At 36.8% G+C, this 23,884-nt stretch overlaps 1 protein-coding gene across 1 annotated transcript in view; it reads left to right on the top strand.

Moving 5' to 3' along the window:
- LOC121327026 (neuronal growth regulator 1-like) overlaps positions 1 to 23,529 on the top strand; it is a 338,159-nt gene extending 314,630 nt beyond the window's left edge. The window contains exon 7 of the mRNA XM_041270785.1: positions 23,177 to 23,529. Within this exon, the coding sequence (XP_041126719.1) occupies positions 23,177 to 23,277 (101 nt within the window). The 3' untranslated portion in view covers positions 23,278 to 23,529. The remainder of the gene's footprint in view (positions 1 to 23,176) is intronic.
- Positions 23,530 to 23,884: the final 355 nt, after the last annotated feature.

The following is a 23,884-nucleotide window of genomic DNA, read 5'->3' as shown; positions in this document are numbered from 1 at the left end:
CCAGAGTGGATATACAGGCTCGAGTGGCTGCAGTAGGCAATCAGTAGAGCAGTACAGGGAAGTGCACAGATAACCTGGTTCTGGATTGTGCAGTTACACAACCGGGCAGCGCATAGCATATACCGGAGTGGAGCACAGGCTCAAGAAATCATGTTAGAAAGAAAAAATGTACTGCTTTTTTTAATTTTGTTTTTACTTGTGACAATTTGGCTGGTGATTGTGAACAAGTGTAGAGGTGATGCAGTGCAGACGAAATCACAAATAATTGTAATCCGGTAGGAAACGGGGGTTTTCATTATAATCCGGGTCTGGTGACTAAAAAGAAAAACGCTCCAGCAATACACAACAATGTGTAATGCGCGGAGCCAAACAAATGGGTTTACAGTCCCAAACAATAATCGTTATCTGCCCCACAATTCTAAAACACGGTCACCAGTCCAGGGTGTGTGTATTAGTGCTCATGGTGGGTGATAACAGGCTGGTGACAGTTCGTGAAGTGCAGTTCCGGCTTGTGCTGGCCCAAAAGCGACAGCTGCAGAATGTATTTATTCGTCTGGTGATTCAATAAACAAGACAATTACTAACACACAAAAACAAACAAACACTCACGAATATTCTTAGGCAGTTCCTACTGCAGCTCTTAGTCCTTCCAGTTTTATGCACACAACCCAAGCGAAGGAAAAGATTACCGTTTTTCTGGCCCCTTTTATGCTACCCCACATGATCCTTTGGTAAATGATTCCAACTTCATCTATTGCTTGCAGCTGCTACCTTGTTTACCTGGGTCAATACGTTCCTGCAACAGAGTCTCACTTCCATCCAGGCTGACCGACTTCCTGACCTCGGAAATGAACTGTCAGGCCAGCCCGTCCAGATACTTTTCCTTTCGCTGTTTAGCACCCTCACAGGTCGAGAGGGAGATTTACAACCAGAACTCATTTACAACCAGTATTTCTGTCACATTACTTTATTTTTTTTATTTTTTGAACTGCAAAGGCAGTAATAAGAAAAAATGCAGTCTCACACACAAAGCCGTTCAGCTATGGGGAAAATCCAGTCCCCACGCCAGACGGATGAGCTGCAAAAATGTATACATTATTTATTTATTTATTTATTTTATTTAACTAAGCGGGCCGAGTAGGTGGATTCAACTCAACAGCAGGGCACAGCAGAGCTGGGTCCTGATGGAGAAATCACGTTTTTTTTTTTTTTTTTTAAACTGCCAGGCAGTAAAAGAAAAATACACATAAACGCACACAACAGCAAAACTGTGAGGGTAAATAGTACAGAATTTTTAAGCGTACCGAGAGGGAGGGCCAAGACAATCCAGAAAAGTCAACTCAACATCGCGGTGCGGCAGAGCCACGTGTCTCTTTTTCTTTTCTTTTTTTTTTTTTTGCTACTATAGCAGAGGAAAAACAATATAGCGAGTGCTGTAAGGTTAGAAAAGCAGTCTACAATCGCAAAGCGATGTTGAAAAGAAAAGAAGTAAACAGCGCAGTTGTGCAGCATTTATAGCGGAGTTTTCTGATTCCAGGGAAGTGACAAGCTGGCTTCCAGCAACAAAAATTGGGGAACTCTGGAAAACTCTCTCTATCTCTCTCTCTCTCTCTCTTGAGAGAGAGAGAGAGGTGTTTCACACAGGCTTGATCACAGCAACCAGACAAGGGTGTCTAGCCTGGACTGCGCGCAGTCACACAACCAGGGTGCGCGTGTAGCCTACAGCACCATGTGCACCGAATGTACCGTGCACCGAGGTACTAGACACCATGCACACTGAGTACTGTGTGCACTGAGGCGCTATGCACACTGAAGTACCTTGTGCACCGAGCACCGTGCACACGAGTGCCGTGTGCACCTATCACCGCGTGCACCGAATGTACCAAGCACTGAAGGCGCTATGTGCACTGAGGTACTAGACACCGTTGTGCACCGAGCACAGTGTGTGCCGAATGTATCGAACACCGAGGGCGCTATGTGCACTGAGGTACTAGACACCGTGCACATCGAGCACAGTGAGCGCCGAATGTATTTAATGCCTTATATGTTAAAAGCAACACCTTCAAATCTATCCTGAATTGGACCAGGACCCAGTGCAGAGATGTGTGCACAGGGGTAATGTGAGCTCGTCTCTTAGTCCCAGTTAAAATTCTAGTTGCAGCATTTTATATAAGTTGTGGTCGAGATATAACATGGCTATGAGTACCAGAACACAGGGCATTACAATAATCAGTTGTAGAAGATACAAAAGCATGAATCAATCTCTCAATATCTGAGTGGGAAAGAATACTTCTCAGTTTGGTGATATTTCTTATGGGCCATGTGTATTTTTTTTCCCAGATTTAACTTAAATCTTGTATGTTCATTATTTTACATTCTTGTACCAGGGCCCAGTACTGCCACTGAACACTAACCTAATATATGATGTATATTATATTAATGAATTGCTAAATAAAAAGTTAGAAATTATAGTAACAAAGAAAGTAATCTTTTGAGGGTATCACATTTGACCATAGTTTCTCTAGGGCTAAACAATTTACTTTCTGTGCGCATGATTCCAAAACCAACAATGTATTGCCAATATCCGGAAAATAGAGAAAATAGCTTGTCTCCTTTCTTAGATAAATAAAAAGGATAAATCAGTGGTTTATCCTTTTGCATTGTTGTCCTGTTTTAGATTGTCCTCTTCCTGCTGGACAGAGTAAAAATATAACATTTACTGAACAATCACTACAATAATCATTTACAATAAAATGCCTCCCAAAGGAAGCATATTGTATATGGCTGCAGGTTACAGGAAATCTGTATTAATAGACTGCAGTTTAGTAGAAGCAGTTCACCGGCCTATCATTCTTTTTTGTAGTTAAATCACGTAATTATTATCACCTTCTGTGAAAAGGGTATATATTCTATCAAGCTCAAAGTAAACCTTTGAATAAACTTGTTACATAAGAAATTGAAATCGCCACTTGTATAATACGCCTTACATTTTGTATTCTTTTTGAGACAGTACAGTCCTGGTAAAGGCCTTTGAAGAGTGCAGAACTAACTTCAAACTTTAGTTCAGCTCAGACACCAAATTATCTTAATGTGAGTTAAAATGACAGGAAAGATAAATACCTCACCCTTACGTCATGTTCTGACAATGACATGGCACTTAGCTACAAAATGACAAATTCAGTGTTCAGGGTGACAAATCATTTAATTAAAATTTACAAGCAGTTAAATACTGTCTGACTAAAATAGAGGCAGTTATCATGAATCAATTTTGGAGGAGGAACCAGACCTTTCCTGGCAAATCCATCCCCAGGCGTTAGCTGGGAAAACATTGTACAGCTTGTGATCCTGTTCTGAGACCATTATTTGAAACGGTGCATGTGCTCAGCATTTTCACAAAAAATACTTCAGTCAAATTGAAAAGTGATAGCAATTTTACCCAGGCAATTTTTGAACTACCACCAATCTCATGAATACTTAATATAACGCACCACATTCAAGACAAATGTTAATGAAACATAAGAGCCGATGGCTCCAATATTGATGAGTAATAGGTTTTTAGTACCCAAGTTACCCCCCCAAAAAATAAATAAATAAATAAATAAATTGCAATAGTCTTTTTTAAACATGCTGGTCTGATTTTCATAAGGGTGGCCATGGCAGCTACCTCTGTATACTATATGATATAACACTGAAACGGGTAATGTACTGTATTACTTATGCTGTCAACTACAGAAATGTGCTATTGATTCAGGGTTTAGGAGCGGGACATAAATTGCAATTTTTAAAACCACTAGTTCTTTTTCCATGTCTGCTCATTTAAGAATATGTATTGTAGAGTGACTTGAAGGGGACTGGTAATAGGAAATAGAATGAGCATTATTTTTAGGAGCTTAAAGATTGCTATACATTTTTACAATGCTTTTTCACAGCTAACTATCCAAATCTCTGCTGTATTCTGTAGGGGTATTGGTTTGATCTGCAATTGACTATTCTAGATGAATGTTAAGTTTGTAAAGCTTTACATTAAGTGTCCATAACTACTCTGTAGTTATGCTGTCATTTTAATTGTGTTTTTATGTATTTATATTACTATTTTCGAACGCTTACAATATTTCTGTGGTTCTAGGTACTGTTGCTTCAATACTGAGTAACTGCAGTATTTCTCTAAATATGCATTTGCCTGACTTGTCTGGATAATCCGAAAAGCTGTTACTAAAAATCTTGAGACAATGTAACTCAAAGACCAAAGCCAGGCAAAGGCAGATTTAGATTAAAATGATAACTCTACATGGGAAAGACATAATCCCAGAACTGCTCAGAATTGTTACAAACCCCTTAAAATAGCAAGGAAAATACCACAAGCAATAACAATGACATTTGAAGGTACTTGCTCTTTAATTAAACAATGAAAACTGCTGGTACTTTTCATAGCCTTTGCAATTATTACACTATTTACACACATTGCTCTGTATTTGCAATGTAATTACTATGTAACCTAACAACACATACAAATACATAGTAGTTAGAGACACCAAATGGAAAGTTATTGTTAATCTAGATTTTATTTACAAATGTAATGATTATTTTAAAGTGTCACTGTAATTTGAGAGTCATGCTAAATCTGAAATATGCTTTTTCAGTGTATAGTAAGTACTGATTTAAAACTAGGTAGCTACATTCACTGACACCATGGTCTCAGACTGTGGTGCCTTATTAAGAAACATTGCTTTGAGGGCTGTGCTGTAACTGTCCAGTCTTCATAGTCTTGATTATTCTTGGCTATTGTGCCAGTGTAAACGCTCACCCCTTTCTATTCTTCACATTCATTTCAAGTCTTTAAAAATCTAGTCATGGTAGGCTGGATTGAGAATCTAAGCTATCTTCTATTGTGCAGCTAGCGGACTTGGGTATGCACTAGACCAGAAAAAAGAGGAAAAGTTACAGGTATGAGGAAGGATCAGTGATGATGTTTGGCTGCCGGAATGTACAGCTATAACTTTTGACACATTCAATCAATAATTTAGCTGTCTGAATGAAATGTTACCTGTTGTTTTAATGTCATTTTTTGTTTGGTCCGAGGTGGAAAAGTATAGTAATATATTAACCACTTCACTGCTATATTGAAGGCTTGGGTCTTACCCTCAGGCACTATGTTGACAGATGCTGTCCCTCTTAAAAGAAAAACAAACAAAAAAATCTGTTTACTGCAATTTACTCAGATTTATGTGAATGATACCACAGCATAGATTGTGTAACACTGTATATTTACTATGCTAGATGTATCCATCTGCAACAGTCCTTAAAAATAAAAACAAAAATGCTTCCTTTTTCACTTTGAAAGCCTACAACAGGATCCAGATATTCGGTGGGGTGTCAATGTGCACAATCATCCATGAGTCAATTGCATAGCACAGCTTTTGTTAATTGCATATACAGTACATGCAGGGATCTAAACCAGGGGACGCACAATTGAGCATCCATGACAATGTAGGTCAAAAAATGGAAGAAAATCTAGTCAGTTTTTGAGCAATCCTGACAACATAGTTCAAAGTGAAATTCCCAGTAATCTGACAACTTTTATAATGAGATCAGATGAGGCTCAAGCTCTGTGAAATACGCCCTGACCTCAGCCTGCATTAATAAACACAAATGCTATGCAGTAGATCTACATGCATTATAAAAGAAAAATGTATTGGACCTGTAATGCACACAAACATTCTGTGCTATGTGACATCATTTCAATAAGACAGGTACATTTTTGTCCTGTTTGTGGCATAGTGTGTTTCCTGGAAAATAGTACTGTTACTGTACTGGCAGATAGTATGGGCCCGATCTTCGATCTTCGCGCAATCCCCTCGCTAAATTAGTGCCTCGCAAAAAAATTGTGCTTTGACACAAAATGAGAGATCTTCCAAAACAGCACAAAGCAGTTCTGAGACATTGGAATATAGCAGTTCTTTTAGCAATTCGCAAATTGGTTTGTGCCTCGCAAAACCATCTGTGCATTCACTACCAATATAGCAACTGCGCACAACAGCCAAGCGAGAATGCAGAATGATGGACAGTCATCATTAGTAATGCGACAAGCTGCTATCATTGGTGTTGCCACAGTATGTACCAATATGACAGCAAACTAGACCACACAATATGTCGTGCACACATACATATGGACCATTCAAATACACAATTGGCTCCATAGCTAGGTGCCAAGTTTTAAAATTAATGTACTGAAAACGCCACTGTTTTTTTTTTTTAATGCGGAAAGTATTGTATCACGAGGAAATACTATATAGGCATCTTTAAAGGCCAGCTGATCCAACATAGCTGTATGTTTTTAAAGTAAAATAAAAATGTAAATTTTTTTTTATATAAGTCGTGCATTGACAAAGTCTACTGTGGTAGCACATTCTCTGATTTGTAAATGTAACGAGGTCATTCACCTGCAAAGTAAACATCAATCAAGCATTTTTATATACACAATACACAGAAATGCGTCTTGTTATTCATTCTACTCACCCATTTGAACATCATGATTAAGCCCAGTTTGTAAGGTTTTGAGTGTCGCAGAGTGGATTTCTTTCGTTATGCCATTTTTTGTAAGAATAATAATTAATTCTAAATACGCTCCTAAACAGAACTGTTTGTCCCACCTCAGCTAACTGCTGCAGATAAAATACAGGTCTTTGATTGGCTGATCGTATCACCGGTCTGATTTTAGGAAAATGTTAACTGCAGCTGCCCACCCCTCACCCGTAATGTACAGCAACCTGTGGAATAGCCAAATAAAGCAATGGGCCACAAGATGGGCGTATGACGTATTTATACAATTAATTTACAGATGTGTGTGCGGGTGGGGGTGGGTTGGGGTTCTGTACTATTGTACGTTTGTACCATTGTACCCAACTCCAGAGTGGACTGTTACTCTGACACTATTTGAGCCAGCTGTGCGCAATTCTTGGAATTAGCGGTGCGCAGTTATTGGAATTAGCGCATCACAATTATCACGCAGATATTGATATATTCAGATGAATTAGAATTCACCTAATTCAAATTTGATTGCGCTATGTGCATACAGAATGTACATCTAGAATACATTTGCATCACGTCTCTATTTACCGATGCTAATAGGACCGTATTAAAGGAACAGAAGGAAGGCAGTGTGCTGGACAGAGGTGAGTGCATGTTTCCACACTTGTCTGTTGGGCATGGGAATACGCTATAAACGTCACTATGATATGAACATGTTATAGATGTTATTATGGAAACAAAAAAAGAGGCTTATTGCTTGTATGTTTTTGCTGCAAATTGACTTTGGTGATGCAGTATATAGGTATACATCACCATCAACTTTAGGTAAACTGGACTTGCTATATCATGCAGCATTGAGGTACAATACAAATACAAGATTTAATACTCATCATTGTATATTATACGATTTCGTAGGCTGGACTCCTTTGGCTTTACGCAGGTTGAAGCACTGGTATATTCTGGTATATAAGGCTATTCAATGTAAATCATATGAATATACTTATTTAAATGAATACCTTATAGCTTCCCATAGTAACCATAGCCTCAGATCTCATTCTTTTTTGCATTTTAAAATCCCAAATGTGCGTACTGAAGCTGGTAAAGGATCCTTTGCTTATTACGCCCCATGGTCCTGGAATGAGTTCCAGTCCAAACTAAAACTGCAAACTCAGATATCTTTATTGCAATTTAAGAGTAAACTGCATGATTTCGTGACTGAGAGTTGTAATTGTTTTAAATAGTTGACTATTTTTGTGTATGTTGATTATTGTTTTAAATGTGATTTGCCTTTGTCTTAATTGTATTTTGTTGTGTACTTGTTCTTGTTGTCCACTTCCTGCTACCTGCTTGGCTAGGTCTCCCTCCTAAAAGAGGTTTTAATCTCAATGTGCCTGCAAGGATAACAAATAAATAAATAAATAATTCCGAGTTCTCTGTGTGGAGGAACAACGTCAAGTGGGAGCCACTGGTGGACCCCCGAAAGGTGCTGATGCCACCACTGCACATCAAATTGGGCCTTATGAAACAATTAGTCAGAGCTCTAGATAAGGAGTCGGCAGCCTTCAAGTACCTTCAAGACTTCTTCCCTAAGCTGTCTGAGGCAAAGGTCAAAGCCGGTGTCTTCGTCAGACCACAGATAAAGAAGATCCTGGAGTGCAATGAATTCCCCAAGAAGCTCACTAGTAAGGAGAAAGCGGCTTGGACAGCTTTGTCTCAGTGGTTTGGGGCTTCCTGGGCAATCACAAGGCCGAAAACTATGTGGAGCTGGTTGAGACTCTGGTGAAGAACTACGGCACAATGGGCTGTAGGATGTCCCTCAAAGTCCATATCCTTGATGCTCATCTTGATAAATTCAAGGAGAACATGGGAGCATACTCGGAGGAGCAAGGCGAGCGCTTCCACCAGGATATAACAGGACAGTATAACGAGAACATGATGGGAGACTACATTTGGGGGCTGATTCGTGAAAGTGATTATATAAATCATAAATCTCAAAAAGATTAGAAACTACTCACTTCTAAATCTTTTGTAGTCATTTTTGTATTACTTTAGTATAAATACATGTTAATTTGGATTCATGTGTTGTTTTTTTCTGACTTTATGTGAACAAAAAGACACAAATTCGCCCGTTTTCTCATTTGAAATTTGGTAAATTTCAAAATATCACTGTCCTGGTCACAAAAGCAAAGTTTGTGGGGAATAATAGCCATTTTCTATACTTTTGAGGCATAAGCAATTAGGAAATAACACTTACTACCCAGGAACAAAAATTGTGTTACATAGTGTTGTACCATTTGTCTGCAGAATTATCATACATTGTTGTAGTTATTGTGACGCGCAAAAGGACGTGTCGAATATGGCAACTTGGCACAACAGCCATTTGCGACGCGTTTACCCCTCTGCACGGTGCGCAATCCTTTCGAATATCGGGCCCTATGTGTTTAAAAGACTAAAATATTTTCTTATTGTATAGTTTTGGAAGTGATTTTAGCTGGAATTCCACCTCCAGTTTCAGCATATCAACAGTATTCATAAAGTAAAAGAGCAGTATTGTACATTCATTTAATTTATCCGGTTGGTTAATGTTTGATAACATAGGGTAAGAAATATGCAGGTCACTTGTAAGCACTAACAAAAAATAAATAAACAGAAGTACTGTGTGTAGTTGATTAAGTTTGGTAACTAACAAATTACTAACAAATTACAGTTCAAAGGATTACAGCTTGTACAAGATACAGGCTTGACAGATTGACAATTCTAGCCATCTGTCAGTCCAGAGAAAGGAAGGCATTTCTATAAAATCAGAGTTTTGAGATTATACCATACCAATCTGTAGGAGGATAGGGGATTTAAATCTTCATTTTCTTTGGACATCTTGTCCGACCATACTAGTTTAGGGTTATTGACAGGTGAGCAGATAATCTTGCTGGTGTAGTAGAAAAGTCTTTGAAAGAAATAGGCCCCAAACCCCATATATACTGAGACTATTATGTACTTTAATTCTCATAATTCCTCCTTTGGTTTCCCAAAAAGATGGGCCTGGTGTTTGCAACATATTCAGGACAAGGAATCACATTTTTGTTTAGATTGATGCTTAACCGCACATCGGCTGAGCTGCTTAGCAACAAGGGAACAAAGCATGTTTTGACATACTCTGAATTTTGAATCAACATGTACAGTAGTTTATTTTTTATTTAAAATAGAGCTACAGATTAGGGATACATTTACTGTAGGAATTTTATAATACTAATTGCTTTCCTACCTACAGCTGCACACATCCAGTATGATGTGTTATGCTTTATTAATATTGCAAGTTGCAGGAATAAGGTATTTGCTTGCAAACCCAAACAAATAAACAAGTAATAACAATCGAAACGAAACCATTCTCTTCAAAACCCGGGGATCGTGGTGCGTGTCTGTGCTATGCAGTGAAGGTAGTGCTCAGGGTTCAGTGCTGGCTCTGTGACGGCATCTCCTGTTTCACGGGCATTAGGGACAGCGTTTCCTGAATCAGGGGCTCTGACTTCCCTCTGTCTGACTCTGTCTCTGGCCATTCTCAGCCATCCCTGCCCAGAGTTGTGGCTGAGATCACCACAATACTCACAATAGAGCCAGTGAGTTGGCGCTGGGAGCAGGTGTTCCCAGACTTTCAAGCTTGCGATCAAATCCCAATTATGTGGTTGCCTGAACTTGGCCTGCTCATGGAGTGACAGACGGTAAAACTCCAACACGTACTCCAGCTCCTGGGTGGAGGTAGTCCACAATGGCACCAATCACTTACCATTTTTGTCTTGGATTTATTTTTATTTTTTTTACACAAAGGCTTTCTTGTATGAAGAGACTTTGCCTGCATTCTCCACCATGAGTGACGAGGGGTGAAAAGTAACAAAGTAGAAATACTTTGTTACATTACTTAAGTATTTGTTTTCGGGATCTGTACTTTACTTAAGTACTTTATTTTTGCGATACTTGTACTTTTACTCAAGTAAGTTTGTTTAGAATATATTGTAGTTTTTACTCCACTACATTTCCCAGAAGCATCTCGTTACTCGTTCTTTCAGCACTTTGAGTGTGTTCACCGAGATCATTCAGTGCAGAATCTGACCAATTTAGCCAATGATCTAATAAGAATGTTCTCTGTGAACGCACCCACTGACTCTTGTGCTGGCCAGGTTTTTGATTGGGTAAAGCAGAGCCCCAAGTGCAGTGTTTGATTGCTTTGATGATGACATATATGTTGTTGCCCAGCCAGAGACTGGTTATTTTACAAATCAAAACAATCAACAAACACAACATTTAGCTGCTGAGGATGCATTTAGTAGTTTAGAAGAGTGATAGGAATCTACACGAAAAACAGGATTTATTCACATTTATTCAAGAAAAACATTTATTCAAGTATACGTTTATACCTATACCTTTACCTTTTTAACTATATAACTATACCTTTTTTTTCTTTCTCTCTCTCTCTCTCTCTCTCTCTCTCTCTCTCTCTCTCTCTCTCTCTCTCTCGGAGCTTCAGGTTCTCTTTTTATAGCATGTGGCTGTTAGCACTAATTATCACCAATTATCCCATTTGGGAACAGACACATTCTCACATGTATTTGGCTGGGTCAGGAATTAACCCCATCCCTGCCAACCACCACCAAAACACATATAAACACCCCCATTTTATTTATAGGCAGGGCTCTTGTTCTGCGACAGGCAGTAATATCATAGTACAGTTATAGATTTACGAATATGTTGCATGCATTGCTCATTGCAAAAAACACATTTTTATGTGAGGGATACAGATGCATGGCCTTCATTTTCAAAAAGTCAGCCTTTTAAATGTTATTGTGGCTATCCTTTTATTCAATCTTCTTCTAAGAGAACTGCAACATATTGAACTTTGAATTTGTCGACTAAATATATATCCTAATGGAGTGTGATGATGTTAGGCTTTCTTTATGTGCCTAACCTTATTTCATCTGGGCTAATAATTCATCCATTCTGCGCTACAATGCCCTGACACTTCTTTTGAAGAGGAGGTCACCAAATATGAGACCATATGATTTTTTTTTCCATTTGATCGAATCGTGAATGCCTTGGTTGCTCAGAAACTGAATAGATTACCTTTAATATGTGTGACTAATGGCCTTTCTGATTAGAATGTAGTAAAGAGATAGTATATAAAAAAGGCTAATCAGAAACAACATGATTTTTTTTCCTTCTATATAATTTTTCCAAATATTGTTATTTCAATGAAGTGAATAATGAATGAACCCCTGTGTAAGTTCTGTCTTCGATTTCAATTGAAGTAGTCTTTCTGCACTAAATATTCTACATTTAACCAGAATTATCAAAGCAAACGCATCATTACTTTATCATTCATCTATTTAAACATATATAGATGTAACATTGGGAATGAATATTTTACTCATAAGTAGGGGTCTACTTAAATCCCACACATTGAGACTGCACGTCTGCATCCACTGAATTGGTTGGAAGCTTTGCCATGTTTCTAACTGCATTTAAAAAGTAAGCAGCAGGTTGTTTGAAGCAAGGTGGCTGTGATAGATCATACCTGTAGTGCTGATTTAACTTGGTACAACTGACAGGAATACTTTGTCTGCGCTGACTTTCCAGTTTGTTTTCTGAAAGCTGTTTATTTTACATTCTGTTCAGCAAGTGTAGTAGCCTTTCATTTAATGTATAATTCTGAAGCAAGCGATCATATGTTCTGCAGACACATTACAAGATGTGCAAAACTATTACCTCCATCTACATGTACAGATTGTTTAGGAAATATCTTGACACGATCAATCACCGAAATATACTTTGCTTGTTTTGCTTTGTCGTCCATTTCTGGTATTTTACCTCCAATGCTGAAAACTAGATTTTAGCAACCTAAATCAAAACAGTGCAGCACTGATTTTGTCCCACCCCCAACTGTACAGTACAGGTCAAATAAAAAGCCAGTACAGATGCACTGATAGACTGACTAAAACATTGTTGTCATTTAACACTAGTACTGCCATGCGGGTCATTGTGACCCATTTTGCATTTAAAATGTTAATTATTCTTCCGTTGTAAGTCATATGTGTGTCCATTTTTGACTTTTCCTAAATATATTCATTAAATGTCCAGCGTTTGATAACCAGAATCACAAAAATTATAAAGTTGTAAACAGTTCTACCTAGAAACGCCACATGTGTCTTTTTTTAATATAACGTAAGATATTCTTTTATTTTTGTAAATGCAGCAAACAGGACACGCCACCTCCTCTTAGCACACAGGATTTTTTTTTTCAAGCCATTGTTTGTAGACTGACTACGAGACATTGCTATGATTTGTCAATTCAGTGAAAGTCTAGTTGCTTATTTTTCAATGTACCTGGGAGACAACAATCCTTAGTTTTGTTCCACAAATGCGACTGGGAATATATCAGAAGGAAATATTTAATCTTAAAAGTAGTCATTTTGATTGGAATATGGCAAGCTGCACGGAGATGCATACAGCAAACTGAAATAGCAGGTAGGATAACAACTTATGTGCGTAATATGAAACGTATTTTATATATTCTTTTTTTATATTACTTTTAGAAAAAAAAAAGGCATTTTGGTTTTGCAGGTTTGTATATACCAGTTTGCACAGTAATGTTCAATGGAACTGCGTCTGTGTTTACAACACAGCTCCTGGATGCAGGCACAGTCAGCTGGCAGACAATACGTTCCTCCTTAGAGTACAATGCAGCCATGATACTGGAAGTACTGTTATATTTTCTTTTTATGTAGTATTAGAAACAATGATTTCAGTTTTCTAGTTTTGTGTGTATATATACCTGTTTACACCTGTACACAGGCATATGAACATACCCGTTTCTTTTTAAATGTGTATTTTATTATATTTTTTCACTATTTGTAGTCATGCTGTATATGTGCTCATTATAAAAATAAAGCATTTTATATTTAGTGTTCTCTTTAAATACGGTGTTTCTGTGATGCAAATGTTAGATATGATGTTCATGAATACTTTTCAGTTGTATCCGATAGTATGTCTTTAATTTTCATAACGAAGCAGTTTAAAAATGTATGGGTCAAAATTTTTTTGTAAATGTTATTTGTCTAAAATTATGTTATTTTGCCAAAGTGCAATGCACACAAGACGGCAAAGAAGTAGAAAAAGCCTGCCCACAGAAGGAAGATACGTAGTTTGCGTTGCTTGTGTTGTGCAGTGGTTTTCTTTTTTCCTCTCCGTACTTGTCCAGTATGCATTGGCCCTAAAAGAGGTGAATTTCGCAGTGACCCCTCAATTTCCCGATTTCCACAAAATCCACGAAATCGTGAATTATGTAGACCCCTACTCATAAGTTTAATATTCAGGGAACTACAAGAAAGTTTACTTTTTACTCTATTAGCCAATGTTACAAATATGATACACTGAACCATGGTTTTAAATTTAACATTTAACATTAACAAATTTAAACAAACCCAGCTTGTGATCAGTTGACAGCTAGTTACAGTATTGGTGATTCCTAAGGCTGTTGCAAAATTTGGCACATTCTTTGCATGAGCTAGACCCTTTGCTTCTGGAATAAACTCCCTAACATCTTCTAACATCTCTGTATCTGCATTTCAGACATGTATTAAGGGTCATTGAATGGTTTCTTGGCAGGTTTTTAATCCTCTGATGTACGCTGCTATCAACTGGATGAATGTGTTTATGTAAATTGTAAGACACTGCTGCTGTATTGGCTGCCTTGCCAGAAGCCTCTTGTAACAAACGTGTTGGTCTCAATAGGCTTTTTCCATTTTTATATAAAGGAGATCCGCGATTAAGATTGTATTTGATCTACTCTATTTGACAAAAAACTATGGAACAAAATGCATGCAATGCTTCATTAAAACGTCTTACCGACATTATCTATGATGAAGGTCACCCTGCATGCCTTGTGTCCCTGGGTTTATTGACCTAAATTCCCTGGGCTTATTGACCTAAATGCACAATATGTTTGGTTGGGCACTGGACCGCCTCTAGCAGCTAAGCAACACCAAGCCACGCTGTTCTCCTGATGATGAGGAGTATTTTGCCATTAAATGTGATATCTCCCCATGGACAGAACACTCCTTGTTATAGCACTTGCCCTTAAGCTTCAAACATATAATCGGCTGTCAGTCAAAATATGAGAAGCAGTAAGCTCTTAAAAAAGGATTCCCATTCCACTGTCTCTATGTTGACATTACAGTACATGACACCAAGCTCATTCCCATCTTCTCCAGGCAGACTGACAGGAATGTTTTTCATGGACATCTGCATCTGTTTGCTACCATACACCCCTTTACACACGGAAGTGTATTCAATTGATCGAAACATTAGTGGATCTAAATACTATGCAGTCATCCTTTATATCATTAAATAGGATCCTCTTGCATTTTACATATTTTTACAGACAGAAATGCATTGTTAGATGTTTGATTTTTCTTGGTTTTCAGATTTTAATTATCACAGTACAGTGCCAGTATTTGGATCCAGCAATATTCCATAGCAATAGATTAGACCTCACTGTCTCTGTAGACAACACCACAAATGTATTCTACCAGAAGGCTTTGGCCCTACTGTTTTGCATAGCAATGATCAATCACTCTGTGGCAATGAGGCCACAAGTTTAATGTTTATAGCTCATTCATCATTAATTGTGACATTTCTAGAATAGGGGGACTGGTTTGACATCAGTATGTCGATGATTGATGTTGGTATTTCCTTTAAATTATTCAAATTATTTCAATTTATGATGAATGTGCTTCAAGGATTGTCCACCAGGAAAAACACTTTACTTTTAAGTTAATGAATTCATGTTCTGATATGGGCTCATCAAATGTTGGCTTAATTTTATTTATATTAGTTCAACTAACAGTAATTGCAAGTCAGTCCAAAGCAGTTTTATTAATTGCTGTTTCTGAAAGTCTGTCACCGTCCCCTGACTGCTTTAAAATGGGCACGCCCAAAGCTCAAATCAATTTATGTTGAACAGACTCTAATACATTGCATTGACTTGCATTGTATAGATATTACTTTCCAATACCCCTATATTTTCTTGAATCTGTAAAGTTTATCAATTTGCCTACAATTTATTTTGCTGAAAGAGATGTGAAATCTTCTGATACTTTGTAAAATGGCTGCACAGCAGGTCAATTATCTTGTTTGATGAGCAGTGTTTCTTCTGACACTAGCAAAATGGCAATGCAAGCTCTGAATTGGTCTCCTTGGTTACCGCCACCACTTAGCTACGGTAAAGACCCAGATTGCTAATGTGGGGCCACAATGCAAGTATTACAGTGGTCAAGTCTCTCAACCCTGGCAGAAACTGTACAAAGTAGCTGAAAATATGGACTACTCTCCTACTAATAATTGCCGTTTACATCTGGAAACAAGCGGTCTGTGCGTTTGAGGGGTTTCTGTTTAACTCATTGACATTATTGTCAGAAATGTTTCCCATTCCCCAGTGTATTACTTTGCATTTCAGAATTTTGCATTTGGGCACCTTGACCAAATAGGTAGGTATGAAAACAAGGTTCATTGCAGGGGAGTTTCAATGGTACAGGTGTAATATAATATTGCAGCAGCAAAGACTGTAGTCTAACATATGTAAATCCCAGACAACTCCCTTGGCCACTGCTTAATTCAGTTTTATTTAATTATCCCTATGGACATGAAGATTATCCTGTTTGTTTCAGCATATGTTGAAAATACCTACCTAACCACATCACTATCTGGGAGCAGGTTGGAAGAGCTGCAAATGCAATATTAAGTAATATATTTAAACTTGACAATAGCTAATGAGACATGGAAGGTTGGAATGAAATCTCCTGAGTTGATGGTCAGAGGTTGTAATGCTGCTTACATGCATGGTTTCAATCATTGTGATGGGGGTTCAGAAAAGAGTGAGATTTTGGCTTGAGGGATTGAGAATACCTCCTAGTTCTGCTTAAGCTTTAATGTGCCTGTCTGTCTTTGTCCATAAGGTAAGGTTTGGAAAATTATCAAATGGCCTTGTAATTCTAAGTGATAGTTAAACACTGTGTGTGGCAAGGAATTTCCCATTGTTTCTTTTTTTTTTTTTGCGAAGGAGAGGAAAATGGCACTGACTACATGCAGACATTGTTCCCCTTACAGTTCTGCAAGCGTACCATGCCATTCAGTCTCCAGGCGCAATTTTATTGAATTGTTTTTTTGTGGGCAAATGCCCACTAGAGCAGTAGTAATCAACTCTGAGCCTCAAGATCTATTCCAGTCCTGGTCTTTATTCCAACCAGGTCCTAAATTAGTTAATTGCCTCTTAGCAGCTTCCATTAACTACATGAGAACCTGCTTGGAGTAAAAACCTAAGCTCATCAAACTCATTTCACTGGCTCAATGGTTATCACATTGTAAGTTCTATTAAATTAATCTAAACATTAACATTGTTCTTTAAATAACAAACCTGGACCTTCTTTGGCATTTAACATTGAGACTTACACACACGCTCACCACTGTTTAGATTCAATAAACCATTTTCTTTACTTGTTTGACTGTACACAGTAATGTTACAGTCTAGATATGGGAATGCAATATATACCGTATGTTCATGTTTTCATCTGCCTGTTTTTATTTTATATTCAGTAATTGTATTTGTGTTCTTGCCCATGGATTTTTAAAATGGTGTTTAGCCAATTAAATCTTGTTAGCGCTAAGCTTGGTCAGCAATTTAAATTATTTTTTAAATGCAGATTAGGTCTGCTTATTTCTATGCTTGGACATAGTTCATATAGCAATGATTCTGTGCTTTTACAAAGACTGTCCAAAACTGTAGTCCAAACACAGATCCGTTAAGCTTAAAATATATCAGTTGTTTTTTTTGTTTTTTTTAAAGTGTAATGCTCGACACTGTGTCACAAAATGACACAAACATCAAAACAAGTCCAAAGCAGAAATATGTTTAATCTTATTCACACTCAGAAAAGTGAATAAAGTGCTGAAAAGTGCTGAAATGCAAATGTTCAGCAGCCCCCAATGGTATCACCAGTGCATAATACTTAAACACATTTACCATTTATATAGTCTCAAATCATTTGTATTAAAAATATACATATAAATCCAACTGGTAACATCAATCAGATCATTATGACAAACAAATTATGTATTAGAACACAATATATTGATTTAATTAGAATGGGGTTTTTTTGCATTTTTTTTTAAATTAGCACATTTTTTATGAAGCCATATTATCAGTTTTAGACCATAGTATCCCAAAAATATATATCAGTTGATGGACAGTGGACCCAATTGTTAATTGGGCAAACAGCAGCAGTCAGATCATTAAGGCAAGTCAATTAAATTTCAAAGCACGGTACAGATTAGCATTTTTTTTTTTTTTGTCAAAAGACATTTATCAGCAGCAGTCCATCTTTTACATAGATCCAAATCACAACGTATGTTAAATGCTGAAAAATATATGTATGGCAAAAACACAAATAAATAAACTTCAAATTACAAATACAAAATAAGTTATTACAAAATACAATCATTCAATTAATTACAAACAAAATTATTTAATGAACACATTGGCGTGATGCAAATCTCCAGTTAATAATTGAAAAATACAACACACTGGTACTACAGTTCTATCAGGCACTGTCTAACTGGAGGTGATAGTCACTCCAGCTCACAGGGGCTCAGCAACATAACTGTTTTTGTTATTTCAAATTACTGTTCAGAAACACCAAAATATTAACATTTTCTGGGATGTCTGGAATGACAGGGGGTAAGGATGTGACCACTGCAACTTAGTTTGCAATGCATCCTATTAGTTAAAACAGGGGTTTTCAACCGTAGTATACGTACCGCTGGGGCTATTTCTAAGGGTCATAGGGGGTACACAGAACGGCTCAGAAATGCACAAATAAAAATGAAAATAAGAGAAAATAATGATCTTGAACTTTTTAACGGTATTAGATATTCTCCAAACCATGATGTATACTTATGTGATCTTTGTTTAGCAGGTCAAAGTAAATGGCTAATGGGAAAAAAAAAACCACAATCTATCACGTCCACATTTTCCACCTGTATGCATGCATAATTTCGATTGCGTGGATTTCCACTCTGATATAGGTGGAGCAGGTGTCTGGGGATTGTGCCTGGAGAGCGATGTGTGCTGCTCATGATCTTTGCAGTTTTCAACTTGTCGTAGCAGTGAAGCACAGTGTTATGTGCATTTTTTATAAGTATAACTGATCTGTTAAACATAAATAGTCATCAAACGTTTTTTGTTTATTACCTCGGCTGCATTTTATTAACAGCAATAGCGGCTGGTTGAATATGTGTTCAGTGTTTGATTCATTTCTTACTTGCAATAGAAAAACGAAGGAAAACACAAAAGTCAGAAAGTGCAAAGTGACATAAAGTTATCCAGAGTCCCTTTGGATCATTTTTAGTTAGTAATTCATTATATTTTTTATCTTGAGTTTAATGTTTTTGATATTGTAAACATTTTAAACGGCACACATAACTATGTTGAGGTGGGAAGTAAATAGTAACGTGATAAACATTCACAGTGCAGACTATTTTGTATTATTTATAAAAAAAATAAATGTGTTAACCAGATTATTCTGCCTTTTATTGCAACTGCGGTATCATTCAGTGAGCTAAAATTGTAAAGGGTACTTTAACTGAAACCTTCTGACAGAAGGGATACAGTTTCAAAAAAAGATTGAAACCCCTGAGTTAAGAGAAGCAAAGTGTTCTCCAATCAAGTGCGTTTTATGACATGCAGTGCCCGCCCACTGATCTCTCAGCAGAGTGCAAAACTGCATGTTAACAGCAAGGAACACAAAGGAAAGAAGAAATGTTAAGGTGGGTATGACACCGTTGAAAAGTTAAACGGCATCTTATTTTTAATGAGAATAACATTTTATTAATTTTTGAATACATAAAACCAAAATCCCTACAACACGACAACATCTTTACAATACTGTTTAAAATAAAAGAAAAATAATACAAATGTCTGTAACATTAGACTTATTATATAGTACTAAATGTAGACTTTTTGATTATCTGCATTGGTGTATGCTTACTGCGTTTCTCTTGACTGATACGATAGATAATTGCTACTGTTAATTCTTTGGTTTGGTAAATTAATTGGAAGGCAAAGATGAAAAGTTACAATTCCTTATTCTTGCTGATATTTTTATTTGTGAGTATTTGTGTTTCATTTACTGACAATCATGTTTGCTTGTGATCATTGTTTAGTAGGGCAGTTTATATTAAATAATAGATGTCTTGAGATGTCTGTGTTCATTAGTTAGTGCTAATGAACACAATGGCTGACCGATGGACAAATGGTGAATTAAAAAAGACGGCCATATCAACTTCAACTCTGTGAACTCAGTAATCATTGTATTGAAAAGTGGTTGCAGTTTCAAAACCGTGGCAGTTTATGCTGCAGTTTACCATAAAACAGGTGTACCATGACATCCCTAGTGTAAACCAATCACATGACAGAGAAGGCTATTGCCCGGCAGTAGTTCAGGGCAGTAGTTCAAGCTGTTTTTGCTCCAATGATGAGATTTTAACAAATCACAGGCCAGAATTTCCAATCACTATATATATATATCCATATATATATATATATATATATATATATATATATATATATATATATATATATATATATATTATATATATATATATATATATATATAGTTATATCAAAAGTATACATACCTTGATTTTATTCTTCTTTAACCATTCTGAAGTAGATTTTGATGTGTGCTTTGGATCGTTTATCACGTTGGAACGTCCAGTTGCGTTTTATAGCAGATGGTTTTAGATGATTGGCCAATATCTTTTGGTCTGCTATGGAATCCATTTTACCATGTATTGGAACTAAATTTCCTGTGCCATTAGTGGAAAAATAGCCCCATAGAAGGATATTACCACCTCCATGCTTGACAGTAGGTATAGTGTTCTTTTCTTTGTATACCTCACCAGACTTTCTCCAAACGTAATGACTATCAGCGTGACCAAATAGCTTGATTTTTGTTTCATCACTCCACAAAACCTTTGACCAGAACTCATATCCCTCATTCAAATGCTGTTTGCAACCTTTAAGCAATTGTCCTTGTGATGTTTTCCTAAGAGTGGATTTTTCCTTGGCCTGTGACCATTGAGCCCTTCACCATGCAATACTCAGCCTATGCTTGAAATGGAAACCCCAGTCTCACTTGCAGCCAGTTCACTTTGAATATCTTTGGCAGTCAATCTCGGATTGTTATTAACCTTCCTCACAATTCTTCTACTTGTTCTTGGTGAAAGAACCTTCTTTCTTCTAGATTGAAGGAGCGTTGTTACAGTACCATGAGTCTTGTTCTTCTTGATAATAGAAACAAGTTTAAATTGGAATACTCAAATGCCTGGAAATCTTCTTGTATCCTTCTCCAGCTTTATGACAATAAATAATTTTCTGCCTAAGGTCTTCAGATAGCTTTTTACTTTTTCCCATATTGACTTATTGGTAATGATAGCAATCATCCTATGCCTAACCCTTTTAACTCTCTAAGAATGTTAACCTACAATCCAGCATTTTCTAGACTTTTCTAGAATTAGGTTCTGCATTATCACATTGACATTTCTAGCACCTTGTAGACAATACTATCATAGCATCAAAGGGTATTATACTTTTGAATTAGCATTTCTGGATTTTTGCAAAAATAATTGCTGAAATAAATAATTGTAATTGTTATCTATATCTTGTGACTTTTTACCTCATCCACAAAAGCAAAACTTTTGCTGCAAAAGATTTTTCCAAAAATTATTTGTTTTTTGAGAAATTTCTAGAAATTTTGACTACAACTGTATCTATACACAAATAACAAAATGTTGGGAAGTTGGCAACTTTTGAGTCTGCCAGTTAATAAACAACCAACAATTCTAGCCTTCTCAATTGCAGCCCATAATTAAAGGTTCAGAGAAAATAGCATTAGTTTAAAAAAAAAAGCTAACCTACCTGGTCTTGTTTTATATGCATTGCAGCTTTAGCAAATGTTTAAAAAGCGTTTCACTGTTGCTATGATCTTATATCTATATAGATTTTTTTTTTTTTTTTTTTTTTAATATACGAGCGTAAATAGTTTATATTTTTACTGTCCAGTTATCATTTTAAGATAATTCTGAATTGTGCTGTTCTGAGCTTGCGCTGTAGTTGAATGGTGAGCTTTGAACTGTGAGGTTTACGGTTTGTGGTCAGTCCTTGCCTTTCCAATGAATTGAAGGGGCTGAGATGTAAATTTATTACAACAAGTGTGTTAAGTATATGGTCTTTTTTTTGTTTTGTTTTTTAAAGATTTTTTGTTGGCAAAGGCTTTGCTACATCTGTCATGATCCTTGTGGTCTTCAAGGTCTCATCCCTTTTGTGATGACTTCATACTTGAATGTCCACAGTGACACATACTGTAGTAAATTGTCTCATTGTTTTGAAGCTGTTTAACTTTTTTTTTCAACTAGGATAAATACGTGAATTCTAATAACAAAATGTCATTTGAACAATTGTGTTCCTTTATTCAAGCTTTTGTTATACAATATTTATTATGTAAGGTTGGTTTTTTTTCTTTCTGTAGTAGTAAAAACTGTCTCCAAGTTTTATTTTGAAGTCATGATTATTGTAACGTAATAGACATTAAACTGTTAACCATATTTTACAGATTTTATTTATGTAGCATATAACAGGGCTACCGTTCTACACACCAGCTTTTCTCTAGTCTCAGTTCGGCATTAAGTATTTCTATCCACCGTTTATGTAAATATGAGCATGTCACTTGTTGAAATACTTCTGTACTGCACTATACTGGTTGGGGATCTCAAGCACAGTAGAAACTAAGCAACTTTGATGTAAAGGAAGGTAAATAAGTTGGGCTTAGCTGAGTGTGGTACGGAGTGGGGTGATGCTGGGACGCCAGAATCACTGTCGTGTCCATTTAAGGTGTTGTTGGCTAGTTTATGAAGCACCAAGGATGGAAGGTGCCCACTTGAAGACCCCAGAAAAGTATCCTGCTCAGCTCAGTCCAGACGGTTATCATACTGATGCTAGGGAGGCCACACTGTGATTGATCCCTGGAGCCAGAATTGCAGCCATTGTGTGTGCCAATGCACCAGGGAGGTAAAATAGGCTGATCCCTGGAGCCAGCATTACACTTCAGCCATCAACACCAGGCAGAAGGATGTTTACATCATCAGATTGAAGGAAATGCAGATGGATTACATTAGATTACAGTAAAAGAAGCTATATCTTAGTTGGTGCTTATCTTGGCGACAGCTGAGTCCGGTATCAGCATGAAGTTTTAACACCTACTCTCATGTAATGGAAATCATACAGTCGCAAAACATTGAGATGGATTGCCTTATGAATGTAAGAATAGAACCTAAATGTGAATATTAATTGGTTCATTGTCTAAATAATATAAAAATGATTGCAAAAGGTTGCATGAATAAGTCAAGCATGAACATAATGAAATACTTTCCGGTTAAAAAGACTTTTATTGAACAGCTTTTCACCCACGGCATTAAATCAAATATTTACTTTTAAGAGGATTGCTGTGGAATATATGATTATTAATTACACTTTCTTTTGTCTTTGTAGCACCGAGCACTGCACAATATGGGATTACAGGAAGCGCTGAAGTTCTTTTTTCCTGGTGGTACCTGGTGCTGGCGCTTTCCTCCTACATGAGCATATATTAAAAGAAGATCACCACTCACAACGAATGTAAAGAACCCTAAGAGCATTTACGAATCCTTTCATATGGTTGACGACTGGATCCAATCTGGTACAGTTTGTTAAAAGCAGCGTGGGATATAATCAGCATTACTTGATGTGGGAATGATCACCTTCTGTAGAATTGCTCATTATGTAAATACCTGAATTCAACTTTTTTTCTGATTATCCACATTACCTTGTGAATCAGTACACATTGTTCTATTCAAAACATAAAAGCTCAGAAATTACTTTTTTTTTGGGGGGGGGGGGGGGGGGGGGGGGGGCTTAATTGTCATTTTTGTGTTTGTTATCTTTAATGGTTCAAAAATGTTACATCCTGGTTTGACAAGTCCCATGTAAAGTAAGTTACATTTGTATAACAATACTGTAGTCAGCATTACAAGATGTGAAATCAACATAAAAAAAGCAAAACACAAATTTAAATCCCATTCCTTTTAAAAGCTATTCCTTTTAACCCCTATTTTGAGAAATAAAAAGTGTCTTGATATAAAATGATAACCAAAATGTGAAGCAGGGGAGGCAGGCGCTCCAACATTAAGTAAAGATTCTCAGAAAGTAGTCATTCGTTTG

This window comes from Polyodon spathula, chromosome 14, assembly GCF_017654505.1.
Source record: "Polyodon spathula isolate WHYD16114869_AA chromosome 14, ASM1765450v1, whole genome shotgun sequence".
Classification (NCBI taxonomy): domain Eukaryota; kingdom Metazoa; phylum Chordata; class Actinopteri; order Acipenseriformes; family Polyodontidae; genus Polyodon; species Polyodon spathula.
This window is presented reverse-complemented; position numbering and strand designations above follow the sequence as displayed.